At 34.6% G+C, this 16491-nt stretch overlaps 1 protein-coding gene across 4 annotated transcripts in view; it reads left to right on the forward strand.

The window, feature by feature from the left end:
- The window catches only part of GALNT13 (polypeptide N-acetylgalactosaminyltransferase 13), a 544226-nt gene that overhangs the window by 339611 nt on the left and 188124 nt on the right, over positions 1-16491 (forward strand). For all 4 annotated transcript variants that reach the window (XM_036856919.1, XM_036856918.1, XM_036856917.1 and 1 more), the window contains exon 8: positions 9187-9304. In XM_036856919.1, coding sequence (XP_036712814.1) covers positions 9187-9304 — 118 coding nt within the window. The remainder of the gene's footprint in view (positions 1-9186; positions 9305-16491) is intronic.

Below are 16491 nucleotides of genomic sequence, written 5' to 3' on the forward strand. Positions count from 1 at the left end.
GTGGTGGGATAAATTGGGAGATTCGGGTTGACATATATACACTTATATGTATAAAATAGATAACTAATAAGAACCTGCTGTATAAAATAAAATAAAGTTCAAAAAAACAAAAGTAAATTAAACCTTGTCAAAACCTAAAAAAATAAAATAAACAAAATAAAGAAAGAATAAAAATAGCTTTGAAACTGTGTTCCATAAACTCTACAGGATTTGAGCAAGCTTCCTTTTCTCAGAGCCTAAGTCAGCATAAACTTTTAAGGTAACAGTTTCTTCTCTACCAAAATCTGCATCTCCTTACTCAACATATGTTCAAATGAGTGTTGTGGTGTGCAGTATTCCACGAAACTTCCTATTTTTTTCTCTGAAAAAACCTTTAATTACATTCAACATGCAATTATTCGTTACTCTAGTAAAAGAATGGCTATGCCTTTGATTCCTTTCTTCTGTTTTCTATATTGAGTATAGTTGACAGAATATGGAAGGACAGAGAGATACTCACAGCGTCTAATTTTCCTTTGGTTTCTAAACCTTCACAGAGGTTAACAAAATGAAGTCATTGTATTTTATGATTTGAAAAAATCAAAATTATGGCAATGTTTCAGCTATTTGCCTCACATTTGTGTAAATAATAAAATACTTATGCTTATCATTTCTCTTTATCATGGTTTATAATATATGGGAAATGTTATTAATACAGAGCTAAACACTAACAGTCTAGATATTGTGTAATTTGACCATTTCAAATAACAGCCTAAAGCTGTGCTATGGTCTCACAAATCTTCTTTACACTTTTTCTCCAGAGATCTTGGTTATTTGCCAAGTAAGATTAAATAGAATCCTGATATATCAAAGGATTAGTGAGAAGAAATGATGTTTCAATAACTTTAAAAGAAATTGCTTTGAAGAGCAGTACTAACATTCACAGGAAAACATGGTACATAAATTTGGAGCTTGAAATCAGAAAAAGTGTATCTTGAATTAGCTACCTCAAATCCTTTGTTGTGTGAGTTATAAGGATAAATTGAGAGATGACGGATTGGCAGATGATTAGATAGATAGATAGATAGATAGATAGATAGATAGATAGATAGATAGATAGATAGATAGATGATAGATAGATAATTTATATGTAGAAAGAAATTGTTTTCCTAACTGGACCACTAACTACCTGGGGGTGTCCTTGAACAAGTCATTTAAATACATTGCAATTAAATTTGGTTGACCAAATCTGTAGGGCTTTTAAAGCTCTAAAATATTACAATTCTATTAAAAATTGATTAGACTCTGAAAACAATAAGATAAAGCTGATTATAATCTTGATAAACAGATGTTTTCCTCTTCTTCATTAAAATTAGTATTTAAATGTGCAGTACTTGCTTTGTGTTGATAGTATTCTAAGAGTATTACATTAAAACGTATATCCCCATTTTACAGACGATCAAATTAAAGCATAGAGTTTAAGTGACTTGCTGAAGGTCACACTGTGGGACTGAGTTTTGAACCCAGTCAATCTAGATACAAAGTCTATACTCCTAAAAACGAATTGGCTGCCTCTTAGAGTCTCTTTACTGTCTGCCTGCTTTTCACACACATGGTGGTTATCCCAGTGTGAAGTACGGGATATATTGTCTTATTGGAGAAAATGCAGGCCTTGCATTTTAGCATTACTGAATAATCAAATGTATTCTATCACAATTTCTTTGGACTTATCAAGTTCTGCTGAAAAGCTTCAGTATTTTTCCAGGTCAAATGCTTACTTTTTGAGTCCTTTACTACTCTACATTGTTATATAAAGCTTTATATCTGTAATTCTAAAATACTATCAAACTCAATCCCCAGAACTCTAAGTAGAGGATAAGGTCTTTAAACACCCTAGAATTAGTGAAGGCATCTTTATTATCAATTTAGCAGATGTAAGCAAAGAATTTTTTTTGCAATTTCAGAAATAAAATTGCAGGTAATTTTGACTTTCAAACATGGAAGGCAAATACTCAATATTCATAATACTCAATAAGAAGTGACAATTGCCTTGAGAGAAACAGAGTGCTATAGTACAAGGTAGAAGGGAAAGATTACAACCAAACTGGAGGGAAGAGGCTTGTACTAAGGCCAGCCTGTATGGAATATATAAACTTTGCATTGACCTAAGAATGGAGCAGGTTTGAACATATAAGGGGAGTTTACAAAGGAAAATTCAAGTGGCAAATTGATGTGAACAAATGCACCAAGGTGGGAAAGTATGAAGCATTTACTGGTATAACTAAACACTTTAAGTACAGATAAATAGTTAAAAGGAATGGAGGAGCTCATTGGGTAGGTCCAGATCCCTGCTGCCAAGATAAAAAGCTGGAATTTATTAAAATAGGTTTTGGAACATCTGGTTAACAGTTTCAGAGGAATTCTGATTTAGAGAAATTAATCTGGCAGTGATTTGTAGGATACATTTTAGAAGTAGCAGACTCTAGAAGCAAGAGAGTTCCATTAACAAATGGTTAGAAATAAAAGGACTAAAATTGGAAAGTGACCATGATAACAGAGATAAGTGTCAAAAATACTTAAGAAAAAAAAAGGAAGTATTTGGGAAATGACTGAATGAGGCAAAAAAGAAAAAGGTGCTGGAAGGTGGTTTGATGAAATAAGGTCTGATGAATAAAGTCTTAGGACGCTAGAAAAAAATAGAGGACTTTGAAAGAGAAACAGATGTGGTAGCACATTCTCAGTTCTATGTTACATACACTGAGAAGAGTCAGAAGGAGTTTTTTAAGTAAACATCTATTGAGTACTTAGAAAAGCACAACCAATGCAGAGGAGGGAAGAGAAAAGACAACATAGATCAGGAGTCATCCTCATAGAGGTGATGGTTAAAGGCATATGACCGATGATCTGATACAGGTAAAGAGTTAGAAAGAGAAAAGTGCCACTGAGAGACCCTTGAGAAGACTACATTTTGGGGAAAATAAGATAATTATTAAGCACATATATCTGCAAAACAATACTGTACTGGTATATTATACTCATGTCACAGATGTGAAACTAAGAGCTTGACTGAGATCTGATAGCCAGCAAGGGAAAGGAAGAGGAAGGGGAATCAATAAGCATCATAAAATAAATATTTAAACTGATAGAAGGAAAAACCTCTCTAGAACAATGCAATGGGAGTCAGAAGTGCAAAGAATTTAAGCAAGGAGATCGGTAAATTGTGTTAAATGGTTTCAAAGGAAGAAGGCAAGGAAAGGCTGTTGAAGTTCATAATCAATGGGCCCTTTCAGAAAGAGGTTATTATAGAGATGGGAGCAAGATCCAGATTCTAGTGAGAAGGTCAAGAGGAGTTGAGGGAGTATGTAGAAAGTATCCTTTCAATAAGGTCACCAGTGAAGGGAATAGAAAATATATGTCCCTGGTTTGAATGAGTAGTAGGATGGAGTGAAGATGTATTATGGTTTAGGGTAGAACTTAGTTGAGCAGTTTTGTAAGCTCAAGGGGACAATCTAGAAATCAAAGACATAAAACACAAATGTAATAGTCAATGAACAAGTAGCTGAAAGAGTACAGGCATAGCTCAGAGATTGTGGGTTTGGTTCCAGACCACTGCAATAAAGTGAATATCACAATAAAGCAAGTCACACAAATTTTTGGTTTCCTGGTGCATTTAAAAGTTATGTTTACATTATGCTGTAGTCTTTTAAGTGTGCAATAGCATTGTGTCTAAAAAAATATACATACCTTAGGTAAAAAATACTTGCTAAAAAATGCTAACCATTATCTGAGCGTACAGTAAGTCATAATCTTTTGATGGTGAAGGGTCTTGCCTCAGTGTTGATCCCTGCTGACTGTGGGAATATCATAAAATAAGCGACAGTAAAGTTTACCCCATCGATTGACTCTTCCTTTCACAAATTATTTCTCTGTAGCATGCAATGTTGTTAGATAGTATTTTATCCATAGGACTTCTTTCAAAATTGGAGTCAATCCTCTCAAATCCTGCCACTGCTATATCAACTAAATTTATGTAATATTCTAAATCCTTTGTTGTCATTTCCCAGTTTTCACAGACTCTTCACCAGGAGTAGATTCCATCTCAATAAACTATTTCCTTTGCTCATTCATAAGAAGCAACTCCACATCTGTTAAAGGTTTGTTATGAGATTGCAGCAATTCAGTCACATCTTCAGGCTCTATCTCTAATTCTAGTTCTCTTGCTATTTCCACCACATCTGCAGTTACATCCTACACTGAAGTCTTGAACCTCCCAAAGTCATCCTTGAAGGTTGGAATCAACTTCTTCCAAATTCCTATTAATGTTGATATTATGACCTCTTCCTATGAATCATGAATGTTCTTAATCGCATCTAGAAGGGTGAATCCTTTCCAGAAAGTTTTCAATTAACTTTGCCCAGATCCATCAGAGGAATCACTGTCTATGGCAGCTATAGCCTAATGAAATGGGTTTCTTAAAGAATAAGAATTGAAAGTCAAAATTACTCCTTGAGCCATAGGCTGCAGAATGGATGTTGTGTTAGCAGGCATGAAAACAACATAATCTTGTTGTACATCTGCATTAGAGCACTAAGGTGACCAGGTTCACCTTAGTAAGTCTCAACAGTGGGCTTAAAACATTCAGTAAACCATGTTGTAAACAGATTTGCTATCATCCAGGCTCTGTTGTTCCATTTATAGTGCACAGGTGGAGTAGATGTAGCACAATTCTTAAGGGCCCTGGGATTTTCAGAATGGTAAATTAGCATTGGCTTCAACTTAAAGTCACCAGTTTCCTTAGCCCCTGACAAGAGAGTCAGTCTATCATTTGAAGCTTTGAAAGTCAGGCATTGACTTCTCCTCTCTAACTATGAAAGTCTTAAGATGGCATTTTCTTCCAATATAAGGCTGTTTCATCTACATTGAAAACCTGTGTTTTAGTGTAGCCAACTTCAATAATTATCTTAGCTAGATTTCTGGATAATTTGCAGCTTGTACATCAGCACTTGCTGCTTCACCTTGCAGGTTTATGTTATAGAGACAACTTCTTTCCTTAAACCCAATAAACCAACCTCTTCTAGCTTTAGAAGTGTTCTTCTGCAGCTTTCTCACCTCTCTCAGCCTTCATAGAATTGAAGAGAGTTAGGGCCTTGCACTAGATTAGGCTTGGGTTTAAGAGAATTTTGTAGCTGGTTTGATCTTCTATCCAGACCACTCAAACTTTCTCCATATCAGCAATAAGGCTGTTTTGCTTTCTTAACATTCATGGGTTCACTGGAGTAGCACTTTTAATTTCCTTCAAGAACTTGCCATTTGCATTCACAACTTGGCTGTTTGGCACAAGAGGCCTAGCTTTAGGCCTATCTCGATTTTCAACACGCCTTCCTCACTAAGCCTAATCATTTCTAGCCTTTGATTTAAAGTGAGAGATGTAGGACTTTTTCTTTCACTTGAACACTTAGAGATCATTGTAGGATTATTAATTGGTCTCAGGGAATAGGGAGGCCCAAGGAAAAGAAGAGAGACAGGGGAACAGCCGGATGGTGTAGAAGTGAGGACACACACAACATTTATTGATTAGGTTCACTGTTTTATATGGGCGTGGTTCGTGGTGCACCTAACTACAATAGTTAACATCGAAGATCACTGATCACAGATGAGCACAACAAATATAATAATAATTTAAAAGTTTTGAAATAGTGTGGAATTACCAAAATGACACAGAGACATGAAGTAAGCAAATGCTGTGGGAAAAATGATGCCGATAGACTTACTCAACTCAGAGTTGCCACAAACCTTCAATTTGTAAAATACACAATATCTGCAAATCTCAGTAGATCAAGGGGTAATAAAAGCAAAAAAAGTATGCTTAGAGTCAGAAAAGAGCTGGCTGAGGGCAAAAGGGTGAATGCTATCCCACAGTGAGAGGAAAGGAGACATTGTTTTCTCTGAGACAAGAGGAAGGAAGAGGCCCTGAGAAACACACATATTAATGTAGAGATTGAGGGAGGTTAAGAGTTCATGATTGAGAGAGTTTAGATTTTATGCATTGCCTCAATCTTCAATTTCTTGAGAAGAGTCCAAAACTTTTGGAAAATATTCAGTTAAAAATGAGACAGGTGAACAAATAGAGGTAAAAGGATTGTTAGGTCTTTGTGGACTTGCAGAGGGTCAATAACATGGACTTGTAGCGGGACCAGATGACCTCAGCTTATTACTTTTTAGTGATTCTCTAGGTCTTAGGAGCAGAGGTAGATGAGGAAGGGTAAGTTTACCCAGGAACTAATATTTATAAAAAGAGAATGGGATCAGTCAGGCAAGGACAGAGAACCTAGGGTGCTCAGCTAGGTGCTCGCTGACATGGCAGGGTCTTGGAGAGGGGGTGGGAGGAGGGAAGCAAACAATTTCTGCAGGGAGTTATTCTGTGAGAATATGGAGTAGCTAAGGAACGATAACCATCAATGAAGGATAAAAAGTGACTTCCATAGGATTGAAATAGGAGGGGTTAAAAAATTAAAAGGTGTGTTCAGAGAGGCAGATTTCAGAGTTCAACCTGTTGGATCTGAAGTGTTTTTAAATGATTTTGAAATCCAAAATGAGAACATGTATATGGGGAGCCAAAATTAATTGAAGGACACTTAAGATTTTGATTGAATGATTAATATCAGCAACAACAAGAAAGATGTATTACCCAGCCTTATTAACTATTTATAATGTACCAAGTGCTGTGCCAAGTGCTTCAGTTCTATTAACTCAATTCATCTTCACCTACTTACTGTGTGGTAGGTAATATTTGCAGCCATTGGGCTGATTATATTTTCCCCAATAAAATTGATGGAATTGATTGGTCTGACATTGCAGAGACACAACCTTAAAAAGACAATTTTAGCTAACTCAACTATAATCAAGGTTTTTAATTTTCTAGGTACCCTGAAAACTTAAGGTCTGCACAGGAATATGTAAATAGTTCATGGGGGGACATTACAGAGCAGTTAACTTAGAACAGAACATGCTACACAGCACTGTCTGTGGCTGTAGATATTATTTAAGGCACCATCTCCGGACTGTTTGAGAGAGCTAACTGACATTGCAAATACAAAAAAAAAAAAAATTCTCCCTAGGAACATCCATCTTCAGAAAATACAGGAATTTTTTGAGCAATATTTTTTTAAGCTTTTGTTACTTTTCAACTAAAAGTAAAACTTATTTGAGTCATTTTTATGGTTAAGTATATAATTAATTGTAGCCATTTATAATATATTTCTCACATATTTGTAGGAATTATCACCAACTCTAAGATGAAACTCAATACATGTATTTAAGTTAAATGCATTAGTTCCCTATTAGTAAATAGATAAGTGAACAGGCACTCTAATTGTTAAAAATGCATCCTTAACATTCTTAAGCACCTGGTTACATTATGATAGGATAATTGCAGCAATTTCTGTTCCTCATTTCATTAGACTATTCAGCACTATAATACCTTATACAGTTATTTCCATGGAGTTCCAAAACTCCAATCAGGTGAGGGTCATGGCTAGTCCATAATTACCATCTGCTTAGCTTTGTTAGTGTTTCTCTTTATTACTCGGTAGGTCAATGATACTGTTCTTGATAGGAAGCCAGCAAGACCAAAAGTAATAAAACAGCTCAGACCAAGTGAGGCTCTGCTACTCCAACTGATGGACAGTTAATTACCTGAGTATAAAACAGTGAGAGCACTGGGAGAAATAGAGAACTCTGTGATACTGTAGATATCCAAGTACAATATTATTTGGTGGTTTTTCAATGAGCTACACTGTTCAGTTAGAAAACATGATCATATCCTGTGGCAGAAGAGGATATAATTTTGAGAAAAATAGAACATTTGGTTTTCTAACAATCTCAAACTATCCTTGAATAACTCAGGGGTTAATCTGAGTATAATTTATAGTCAGACCTTGGTATCCAGGGTTTCTCCACATCAGAGGATTCAACCAACCATGGGTTGTGTAGTATTGTAGTAGTTACTGTTGAGAAATATCTGCATATAATTGGACCCAAGCAGTTCAAGTCCATGTTGTTCAAGGGTCAACTGTACCTGGATGAGCATTCCAAATCTAAGTTATTAGATCAATTTCTCCTCTTTAGCAGCACAGTAGACTTATCTGGGAACTTTATACAATATCAAAGATCTGACCGCACTCCTGGCCAATTAAATCTAAATCTGCAGAGAGTGGCACCCAAGCATGGAAATGTATTTTTTAAAGTTGCCTCAGGTGCTGCTAATGTGCTACAAAGGTTGAAAACCTCTATTCAAAAATAATCATTGCTAGTATAGATTCATTTGTGAACAACTAGAACTTTCTTTTTCAGTTTCAGTTCACATTGCTTATACAGAAAGACTTGTGTGGTTCATACATTAACCACTGATTTTAATGAAACTTTTCAAATTAAAAATTAATTATTCTTTTTGAAACTTAACACCTGACTTCTTAGTTTCTATAGAGAAAGTTTGAATATGAGAACCAAAAATATTTATTCCTAGTAAAAAGTTTTGGATCTTGGCCAACTGTCCTTCTAAACCTGTGAATAGCATACAGGATTTATGTTTATCCATAGGGTTATATGATTCATTCTATCATTTTAATTAGGTAAACAGCTGTAAACAATTAGATATAAAGTTCTATGGTACTTATGATACTTATGTAACTATCATTAGATACTTATTGCCTATAAACATTTTACAGCATTTAATATTTTTCATATTTAAATAGGCTATAGATCTTTTCATAGAGAAACCACTTCTATATGTTTCTAGAGTTCATATTAAAATAATTTATAATTAGGTGACAAAAGACAATTGGTAGTTTCATGACCAGTTCATCTCTTTACGAATAGTGCTAAGAGCCCTAACTTCTCTTCACTATGCCTTTCAGAAAGGATATATATGCCTCTGTCTTAAATGGCCAGTGTTCCTTCCTTGTATCTGTTTGATCACCTATAAGAAAAATATAGACTAATCTAGATATAGTTTTACAGAAAGTGTGAAATAAAATGCTATTTATTAATTTTAAAACCTCTAACAACTTGGCTTTATGTTTCCAGTTTGAGATTTTTGAGTACTATTTTTTTAATTTAAAATGTCTCAAAAATATTTGCTGTAGTCTCATTAAACTCCACACATTGTTTTCAAAAGATATTCTTTTCTTTTTGTTTTTTTTCAACTAGGACCCCTACTATGGCTGGTGGCCTATTTTCTATTGACAGAAACTACTTTGAAGAGATAGGAACTTACGATGCAGGAATGGATATCTGGGGTGGAGAGAATCTTGAAATGTCTTTTAGGGTAATTGCATTTTACTTTATTTTGTGACTCTGAACATACTATGCTGTAGCATGCACATATAGACTCAGTAATTTACTGTCAAATATTTTTTGTAAAGTGATAGAAATTACTGATCAGTTGGTCATTTTAATACTTGTTTAGAAACTCTGCTAGAGTCTTTTTGCATGCAATATTTACTGTTAAATGGGAAATTAGAGGCAATTTTTAAGTTTTCAAAATAATTCTTTTATACATAATTCAAAGACACTAGGGCTTTTCTAAAAAGACGGGCTTTATTTTTTAATAAAGCATTATCCTATGAAATCACTTTGTGTTTTTGAACTGAAACTTGGAAGTGTTTGTGATATCTGAATTTGCAAGTGCTGCTTGAGGTTATTCTCAAATACCTTTAAGAATAACCTGTGGTCAAAGGAATTCTGGGTAATTCAAGTAACATGACTGTTTTCACAATCATAGACATTATTGTTTGATAAATCAGTTTTAATAATGCAAATGCACTTATTAAATGGCCTTCCAAGTAAACAAAAATTAAGAATTAATCCCTCGTATAACCAATACTAGGAAGCATATGAATAATTTTAATATATTATTACATTCAAAAATTTTAAATACACATAAATGTTCCTTACTAAGAAACAATAAGGGATAGCATACTGTTTTTTTCTTCAAACCACATTCAGTATCATTTAAAAAATGAGTTAAATTAATAATACTGTTGTTTTTTTCTTTCCTATAATTTAACCTGAATGATTTGAAACACTGTATCGTTTTGCTGGCATTATTTGCACAACAAAATTATTAGAGTTTAGATATATTAATCTATGAAGTTCAAGAGTTATACCTTTTAATTTCTTATTTAGAAAGTAAACTTTGTTTTTCACAAATATAAATATGTTTGATGTTGTGTAAGCGAATGTCAAAATTTGAGAATAAGAATTACTTTGAATTTATATAATGTGGAAATTAATGGATCTTGGATAATCTGAATTATTTTAGAAGGACTAGGATGTCCTTGTTATACAACTTTTTGCCTATAAATCTTCCTAATAGTCCAATGCCTGAGAAGATCATTAGTTAATGAAATTTTATTCTTCCCATATTTGCTTATATACTCATAGTCGGACGGAGCTTGCTCCACAAGACTTAGTAGCATACCCAGGAATGTCTTCTTGTTATGAAGTACAGAATACATCTTTGCACAATCTTTGGGACATTTGGGGACCCAACTTTTTTACTCAGTGTAGTTCTCAAAGTACAGAATATAAGAGCTGACAGTTTAAAAAGGAAGAAGAAAAAAGAAAGAAGGAAAGGAGGGAGGGAGGGGGGAAGAAAGGAAAGATAGTATACTCAAGACCTGAAAAACAATTTTCTCTTACCCTTAGATTTAATGAAGAGAATATTTATACATTCATTAACCAATATTCCTTGGATGCTGTGCTGGAAATTCATAAGCAAAAAAAATTAACATAACAATACTACTCTTACCTAGTGATCCTATTACCCATCTTTTTTTCCTTCTTTCCTAACATTCTTATTCACCTCTTTCCTGCTCACCTGTTAAGCTTGATTCTCTGCCAGTAGACTCCCCTTACTTTCATCACAGAACTCCCAGATTAGATGGATGCTCTTCATCTAACTGATTGAAAGATGTGTCAGGGAGGAATGTATTAGGAAGGAATTTAGTGGAATAATATGATATGCCAGGAGAACATGATCAGGAAATACAACAGAGATATTAAGGTATCAGAAAGGAAGATTTGAAAATATGGTATGTGATGCAGATACCAGGTGAACAGAGTGAATGCAACTAGTGGCCATAAGAATGATCAGATCACTAAATAATAACACAGGAGGTTTTCTGTGATTGGTTGTTTGAGATTATTAAGAGATAAAGTACTCCTAAGTGATTGGTCTTTGATTTAGTTTCCGTATGCTATCAATAGAAACAAAATGTATATTTTGCTTTTTATTAGACTCTTGATTCATGTTTTACTTTACTTTTCTCTCTATGACATGAATATGTGTTAGCTTAATAGTTGGTACCCTGGCTGAGGAAGATATTGAGTGAGAGAAAACGCTGGAACAGTACATTAGCAAAGGGATGACACTCTCCTTTAGATTAATTTCATAACAAGATGTGTGACTTCAGGAAATGAGAATATGTTGGAGATTTATAATCAGAATATCTATGTCTAATATCCAGCTTAATTATTATACAACAAACATATATTGAACATGTAGTATGTCCTTTACACTTTCCGGATCCTGAGACTGCCAAAGTGAAGAAGGCCTGATGCTTTTACTCTCAGGGAAGCACATCTCAAAGAAGAGGTACATAGGTATCAGTGACAGTAAAATGTGATCATTTCTTTTGTAGATTTATGTATGAGGTTTTCTTGTCTCCATCATGTTAGTATAGGCAAATTACTTAACCTCAACTGTGAAAAGGTGATTATAATAATAGTAAAGTTATAGTTGTCTTATAGCTCTGGTCTATGTAGATTTGAGGATGAAAAACATAGAAATATTAAATTCCTGCAAAAAACTAGTACTCTGGCTGGCCTTATGGGAGTTTAAGCCAATTCAAAAGAATACAGTTTGGGGGATTTATTTATAACAGTATCACTTGATCTTTGATGCCCAGAGTATTGTAAGTACTGATAGACCTTGAATATCTGATGAAAACTGTAGACCTTCCAAGAAAAATGCATCCGTCTCCTACACACAGTAGGTTTGAACACAGTTTCAAAGGGTTGAAAAATCCCTTGAAGTCTCTGGATAAAAATTCTTGGCATAAAATAATAGTGACTTCTAATATTTATAGAGCTAGTAAGTAGAGTAGTTGAAAATTGAACCCCAGCATTCTGAGACCAGTGGCCGTGCTGCTAATTACTGTACCACTACCTCCCCTATAAAGGTCCATCCCTCCCTAACATGGCAGTCCTGACAGCTGATGGTGTTATCAGGAGAGAGGGGAGAAGCTAACATGCAAATGCGATCTTCCTGAACAATGCTGAGACGGTTGTCTCATCTAGTGACTTTATCTTCTTCTTATACGCTTCAGCCTCTTATGGATAATACATGTCCAATATCAGTGAGAATATGTACAAGTAGATCCTAATGCTCCTGAAAACTTAGTCTCAGATACTGTTCTCCACTCCTTTACACAACAATCATCAAAATAACATAAATTCCAAGATGTAAATGTAAATTTTAACTGATATTATTGATTTCCTACTCAATAGGTACAGGGCACACAGTTGTGAACAAAATAGACAAAACCGTGTGTCCTTATGGAACTTATATTTTAGTGAAGGAGACAGACAATAAACAAGAGAAGCAAAATACATTAATATATTAGTGATAGGGCTTTCCTGGTGGTGCAGTGGTTAAGAATCCGCCTGCCAATGCAGGGTACATGGGTTCCAGCCCTGGTCCAGGAAGATCCCATATGCCACGGAGCAACTAAGCCCGTGCACCACAACTACTGAGCCTGCGCGCCGCAACTACTGAAGGCCGTGAGCCACAACTACTGAAGCCCACGTGCCTGGAGCCTGCTCCGCAACAAGAGAAGCCACCGCAATGAGAAGCCCGCGCACTGCAACAATGAGTAGCCCCCGCTCGCCGCAACTAGAGAAAGCCTGCGTGCAGCAACAAAGACACAACGCAGCCAAAAATAAATAAATAAATAAATAAATTTTAAAAAAATATATATACTGGTGATAAGTGTTAAAGAGAAAAAACTAAGGAAGAGAAGAGGAATATGAAATGGTAGATCTTGGAAATTGTTAGGGGTTGAAATTTTATATAGGAAGAACTCAGAAATGAATATTCATATAAAATAGTTTATGACAAAATTAACCCAGTATAGTATGAATTTATCATCAAAGGTATCACCTATCTTTAGAAGTCCAATGCACTATCCATTGCGCACAGAGCCACTCATCTATCTTTGAATAATATCCCTGATGTTATCAGTACCACCCAATAAGCATCACCACCTGAAATCCTTGCCTTGCATGAGGCAATAGTACAAGAGCATTATTTCCAAAAGCGCACAATATGTGAGATAATCTGTTACTGTAGAACCAACTGAGGTCGTTAAAAAGAGTCAGAAGGCAGCAAAAGACTCAGAAGAGTGTCCCACTGCCCTGAAGGGTAGACTAGTGGTTACAAGAATGGTCTGGGAGGGAGGCAACCTGGGTTCAAGACCTAGCTCTAGCACTTATTAGCTGTGTGAGTTTGGGTAAGGTAGCATGTCTCCTAAGCTCTAGTATGTTTGCATCTAGGCCTTAACCATAGATAATCAAATGAGAGAATGTTCATGAAAAGCCCTTTAAAACCAGAATATGCAATACGTATATAAAATACTGCTGCTCTAAGTGTTAGTCAATATGTGGTTCTAAATCTCTCCTGACCAGAAAGAGATTAAATTTTAGAAAAAAACAAAAAACAACAACAACAATAAAAAAAAACCTTTCTTTTTAGACTGCTGCAACATCCTCTGAGATAACCACTGACATTCTAAGAACTTACAGTGTAAAATGTTTACCTACACTCATAAAATGGCTTAAATAAAACAACTGAGTTTAAAAAGACAGGAAAGTGTCATCTAGAGTTGGTGTAACAGGTACTGAATTTATACATACACACACAGAGACAAACCTAAGTCAGTTTTTTAAATGGACAAAATATATATGAAAAAAGAGTTTCAAGACATTGGACAGTAAGTCATAAATGATGATGGTCTCTGAGAGATGGGAAACAAACAAGGAGGGACCTTGAGTTGCCTTGGCTTACTGCCTTGAGATGGTGTCTAGACTTCAGCAACATAAAGGGAGACTTAGCCAGATCCCAGTGGACTCCATGAGTTGAGGAAATGGACCTGAGTGTCTGGAGAGCTCAAGGCAGCTAGAATTTAGTGGACAGAGTAATGGAGAGGAGAGAGCTGCACAGACAGAGAACTCATGAAATATGGAATACTGAACAGTGCACATGTGTGAGAAGATGACCCAAGTTTGAGGAAAAAACTCATAAATCTTAGAGGTCTCACTGCCCCAGTGCTCACTTAGGACCAGCAATAATGCCTGTACCCTCCAACCACACTGATTTGTGGAGCATGGTGTAGAGTAAATATTGGGAAACTACATAATATGCTTTGACATAGGCCATGCAACAGAAAGAAGTCAAAAGTAAGAGTAATAATATTTTGGACTGAATGAAAATTAACATAAAGCATATCAAAGTTTGTGGTGCCACTAAAAGCAATACTTAGGGGGAATTTATAGCACTAAATGTCTATATTAAAAGAAGAAAATATAAACGATCTAAAATCAATGACTTCAGCTTCTTCCTTTAGGGACTGGAAAAAAAGGAGGCGAGTAAATCCAAAGTATGTAAGAAAGGAAATAATAGAGATCAAAATAGAAATTATGAAATATAAAAGAGGAAAAGTTTAGATAAAAGCGAGTAAATCAAAAGCTGTTACCTTGAGAAAATCAGTAAAACTGATAAATTTCTGACCACACTTAATAGGAAAAATAGAAGATACAAATTACCAACACTGGAAATGATAGCAGTCACATCATTATGGATTCTACAATTCTGTAAAGGATTAGAAAATATTATTTACAGTGTTATGTCAATAAACTTGGCAACTTTGATAAAATAATTTCCTTAAACAACAAAGACTATCAAAGAAGAAGAAATAAATCACAAGAAGAAATAAATCAACCCAATAATCATATATTCAGCAAAAAATAAATAAATAAATAAATTTGTAGTTTAAAAATCCTTTTCACAGAGGAAACTCCATTGCCAGCTGACCACACTGGTGGATTCTACCACACGTTTTGGGTGGAAATAAGAACAGTTCTATACAAAGTTTTAGAAAATTGAAGAGGAGATAATACCTCCTGACTCATTTTATGAGGTCAGCATTTTCAAAGAGCAAAACTTGACAGAGACATTACAAGAATTGAAAATGACACACCAATGTCCCTCATGAATATAGATCCAAAAATTCTAAATAAAACTTTAGTAAATCCATCTTCTCAATATGTAAAATGAATGTACATCATAACTTAGTGAAGTTCATCCCAGGAAAGCAAGACTGGTTTAACATGCAAAAATCAATCAACTTAATTCACCAAATTAACAAACCAAAAAAAGAATAATCAAACAACCATTGGAACAGATGCCGAAAAGTATTTGATGAAACCCAAATTCTATTCCTGATTAAAAAATAAAAAGAAAGTGAGAAAAAGCCCTGAGCAAACTAATTATAACAGGGAACTTCCTCAACCTAATAAAGGGCTTTTGTAAAAATCCTACATCATTATTTAATGTTGAAATACTGAATGCTTTCCCCATAAGACCAGGAAAAGATAAGGGCATTGGCGTTTACCTATTCTACTTAACGTTACGATGGAGGTTGTAGGCAGTGGAATAAGGCAAGAAGAATAAACAAAACATTAGAAAGGAGAAAGTAAGCTGGTCATTACAGATGACATGATTGTCTAGAAAATTCAACAGAATGTATTAAAAAAAAGCTACTAAAACAAACATGATCTTATGTTTGCAGGATACAGGAATACTATAGTTGTATTTTTATATACTTGTAACAAACAATCAAAATTAAAATAAAAAGTAATTTAAAATAGAATCAAAACTATGAAATAGTGATAAATCTGACAAAAGATATGCAAAGACCTTTACTCTGAATACCACAATATATTGCTGAGGGAAATTAAAGAGGAACTACAAAAATAGACAGATATATACATTTATGATTTGGAAGACTCCATATGCTATTAAGATGTCACGTGTATGGACAACTAATTTAAAAGAAATAGGCAAAGGCTATTTAGTGGAAACAGGATAGTATTTTTAATAAATAGTACTGAAACAACTGGATATCCATGTGGAAAAAGTATCTAAAATGCACACCTCACACTATATAAAAAGTTAACTTAAAAGTAAAACCTAAAATTATGAAATTCTAAAGAAAACATAGGAGAAAAATTTTTGTGACCTTTGATTAGGCAACCCATAAAGGTAGAAATCAATAAACTGGACTTCATCAAAATGAAAAAAAATTTGCTCTACAAAGCCACTGTTAAGAGATTGAAAGGACAAGTCACTGACAGGAAGAAATTGTTAGTAAATAATATATCTGATAATGGACT

The sequence above is a fragment of the Balaenoptera musculus genome, chromosome 7 (genome assembly GCF_009873245.2).
Source record: "Balaenoptera musculus isolate JJ_BM4_2016_0621 chromosome 7, mBalMus1.pri.v3, whole genome shotgun sequence".
Classification (NCBI taxonomy): Eukaryota; Metazoa; Chordata; class Mammalia; order Artiodactyla; family Balaenopteridae; genus Balaenoptera; species Balaenoptera musculus.